The sequence below is a fragment of the Atta cephalotes genome, assembly GCF_000143395.1.
Source record: "Atta cephalotes unplaced genomic scaffold scaffold00068, whole genome shotgun sequence".
Classification (NCBI taxonomy): Eukaryota; Metazoa; Arthropoda; class Insecta; order Hymenoptera; family Formicidae; genus Atta; species Atta cephalotes.
Window position 1 is genome coordinate 357054 of NW_012130132.1, and position 4034 is coordinate 361087.

The 4034-nt window shown below is 33.7% G+C and overlaps 1 protein-coding gene across 1 annotated transcript in view; it reads left to right on the forward strand.

Moving 5' to 3' along the window:
- LOC105623957 overlaps positions 1 to 3000 on the forward strand; it is a 9760-nt gene extending 6760 nt beyond the window's left edge. Inside the window, exon 2 of the mRNA XM_012205327.1 lies at positions 2694 to 3000. Within this exon, the coding sequence (XP_012060717.1) occupies positions 2694 to 3000 (307 nt within the window). The remainder of the gene's footprint in view (positions 1 to 2693) is intronic.
- The last annotated feature ends 1034 nt before the right edge of the window (positions 3001 to 4034 follow it).

Sequence of the window (4034 nt, forward strand, 5' to 3'; positions counted from 1 at the left end):
TGTGTGTGTGTGTGTGTGTGTGTGTGGGTGCAACAAGATACCGAGGCCTGTAAACGAGACTCGAAACACATACTCGGTTCTGGAATCGATACCCGCGACAGTTTTCGCGAGTACGAACCTCGCGAAGGACATGAAGTTGAGGAAATCATTCTGTCACATATGGATGATTGCAAGTTCTCTTGATCATTGCTTCACTAAGTGCTTTCCATTTGATGACAAAATTATCATTCTATCTTCTTTTTAGCATTCAGTGAGTAACAAAGATAGAACGACATTTATGTTACCAAATAGGAAGCACCCACTCTGGAATTTAAATTGTTATATCCAATACTAAAGACTTAGGGCGGGAGTCTTGCATAACGCATAATACATAAGAAGATGAACCAATCAAAGTCCTTCATTTCCTCCCTTTGAAAGACTTTGATTGATTGATTCTCTTATGCTTTATGCATTATGCGTTATGCAACAATCTGTGTTACTGTTCGATGGTACTGTTCATATGTATTATGCATCAGATAAAAGACTCATCCTTAGGAACTACAATAAGTTACATTACTGGATCTTGAAAAAAAAATCATTCTGTCGCTTCTCAAGGGAAACAACAGATCATAATAATATCAAAATGATGTTAAAACAAATCGAAAAGTAATTTTTAATCATTTTAATCATCACTTTGGAGTAATTTTAATGTCACGATTTTTTATTCTGCTTGGAGTTGATCTCTTTGCTGTACAGAGATTCACTCCCGCAATTTTTCCATATTCGTTGAAAATTCCTGAGTGACATTTTGAAATTTTGAGGAAATACGTGCGAATAAATTTCTACTCATGCGTGAATGGTTTTCCCTTCAGCGAAATCGTTCCGGTTCGATGAGACGGGACTCGCGAAGTGCGATGGAAATCTCATCCAATATATTCATATAAAGTAATTCTCAGAAATCATCTTGCGTTTTTTTCGAAAAGAGATACGGAGGTTTCCGCTTGCTGCATGTAATGATACTGCGCCAGATAATGATCAGTATTATTATTGAGTACGCGTATCAAGTATATACACAACGCAAATCAGATTTTCCTTTGACGTCGATAGCAGATACGATATAGATTTACGCGCGCGTTTCAACTCGCAATGCCACCCGCGCGCGACACGACGAGCCCTCGAGGTACATACGTCAGCCCCCGCAAAAAAGTGGAGTAAATAAGCACGAAAATAAATTTGACGCAGAACAACGAACGTCATTTTGTAATCTGTTGAAAACGAGAGGAAGAAAGTAAAACGCAAAACACAGCCATAAAATAATTAGCGATAATTGTTTTCGCTTTAAGACAATTTAGACGTTATATTAACAGTATGAAAATACATGATTCAATTGCTTCGATCTTGTTTTTCTATTAGCATCTTTGATTTCGTTAGATATGGCTATTCTAGTCTCAATTTATTTATTAATTTTATCAAATGTGGGCAAAAGTTCTTGCAGTTTATTCGAGAAGCAATTTTTAAACATGCTTGTACCATTGTTCATGTATGCAGCGCCATAGGCGTAGCCCCAAGAAGGGCAGGAGGATCCATCCATAAATCTTAAAAAACAAAAATAATTACAAAAAAATACACATTCACAAACTATACTTAATGAATATTTACCAAAAATCAATTTTAGAAAAAAAAAAAGAATTGGAGATGAAATTATACAAAGATTTTCTAGGAATCTCCAAGACAGCTAGTTAAAAATTTAAGTTTTTTCAAGTCGAAGAATCCGTTTACAACTTTAAGAAAAAAATTAAGTAAATTAGTAAATTAAATGTGTAATAATTTTTATCTGCTATTAATTAATTAAAAATATAATAATATAAAATAAAACAAGTCCAATAGTCCATACGACTACTCTCTGTCTCTTCTCCTCCGAACTTAAAAGTCTCGACTTTAATTTAGCCCTCTAAACTTAGTTAATCCCTCTAAACTTAAATCTAATTTTTGATCTAATTAGATTTAAGTTTGAAAATCAAACAAATACCATATAAAACACGCTATACATTGACAACCATGAACATAGCTAAGATTTTGTTTAGAGGGATTAAAGTCGAGATTTTTAAGCTCGGAGGAGAAGAGAGGGAGAGTAATCGAATGGACTATTGGACTTGTTTTATTTTATATTATTATATTTTTTAATTAATTAATAGCAGATAAAAATTATTACATATTTAATTTATTAATTTAATTAATTTAATTAATTTTTTTAATTAATTTTTTTCTTAAACGGATTCTTCGATTTGAAAAAACTTAAATTTTTAACTAGCTATCTTGGAGATTCCTAGAAAATCTTTGTATAATTTCATCTCCAATTCTTTCTTTTTTATTAGATCTAAATGATTTTATTATATTTCTTTCAAATCAAATTTAAAAAACAAACAACATCCACACAATAAATTTATTAATTTCCAAAAGCAAATAAAACCTGACATTTAACTTAATTTTTATGCTTGCATAGTAAAATCTTTTTCACTAATAATATACCAATGGCAAACTTCTCCTTATTTTAGCTTAATCTTTAATTATTAAAAATTAAGTGACGCTGTACTTGAACAATGAAACCAGTATTTTTGAAAATTGATCTTCAAATAAATCACAAAAACTTTTGTACATATTTGACATTTGTTTCCGTTAAAGTCATTGTTATTACATAACGTTCATACCTACAGTCTCATCGTGGACGACGTGGACTCGCACTCGATCCTCAGCGACGGCTCCGACCTGGACGGGCTATCGCGCGAGAGCAGTTCGCAGAATTCGGCGTTGCAGACGCCGTTGGATAGCCCCGGTGGACCGCGGGAGAGGATCAAGCAGATCCAGGTGGAGGCCGAGACCAGGCGAGGCGAGTTCGCCAGGTTGCTGGAGGAGCACGCGCAGGTGGTGCGCAAGCTGAAGATGATGGAAGCAGAGGAGCAGTTATCGACAACGACGACGACAACCGGGAACACGGCGGTAATCGGCGGTGCGCACGCGTGATTTTACGATTTTATCACCGACGCCGGGACGAGGGTGACACCGAGGGTCGGGACCACTACGTCGACGACCATCATACAACCGATCACTATCGCCTCACCGCGTTTCCCCTTCATTCGCCTCGACCGAGACATCCCATCCGGACGGACCATCGTCGTCCGTCGCGATTTACAGACGAGACGCGGATGATGCGAACATCACTGAACGTTTGGATTATTAACTCTCGGATGCGCCCCGGACAAGTCTCCGAAATATTCAGATATATATGGGATACACGTTTGTGGGGGAGTAAACGGTGCATCCAAGAGTTAATTGTGAAAGAGAAGGGAAATCTGGATTCGAGAGGACTTCTTTTACTTTCTTTTTTTTGTATTACGTTATAATTTTGTTTTACTATATTCTCTTATTTTCCGGATTAATGATTGACCAGTTTTGATTTAATTGACATAAAGACTGAAATCAAATTAGAGACAAATGTCTGAAAGAAATTTTAAGAGTTTAAATTTCACATTGTTTATTGTGTTATGTCAATTAGATATATAAAATAATAATTATTTTGCATGTGTTTATAGAAATTCAAATTAAATTCAATTAAAAGCCTTATATAAAATTTATTTTATAAAATTTTTATGTATATAATATTATATATGATAAACGCGCATTTATTATTGCAATATGTGGTGTTATATTATATTATAAGTAACATATCAGATAACATAAAATCCAATATCTGGATATAAGACATCTTTTATCCGTTTCTGTCAATATGGATTAATTTTAACCTCGATTCAACTTACTCTTCATTCTAAGAATTAGAAAAAGATGAAGAGTTAACTGAACTGAGATTAAAATTAAACTACATTGGTAAGAACGGCAGTAAACGTAGCAATAAACGTGTATAAATGAAAAAATATTAGGAACAGAAAAAAAAATAAATATTAGAAAAATTAAAAATTAATAGAAATTAAACGTAACGCACAATATATATATATATATACATATATATATATATATATATATATATATATATATATATA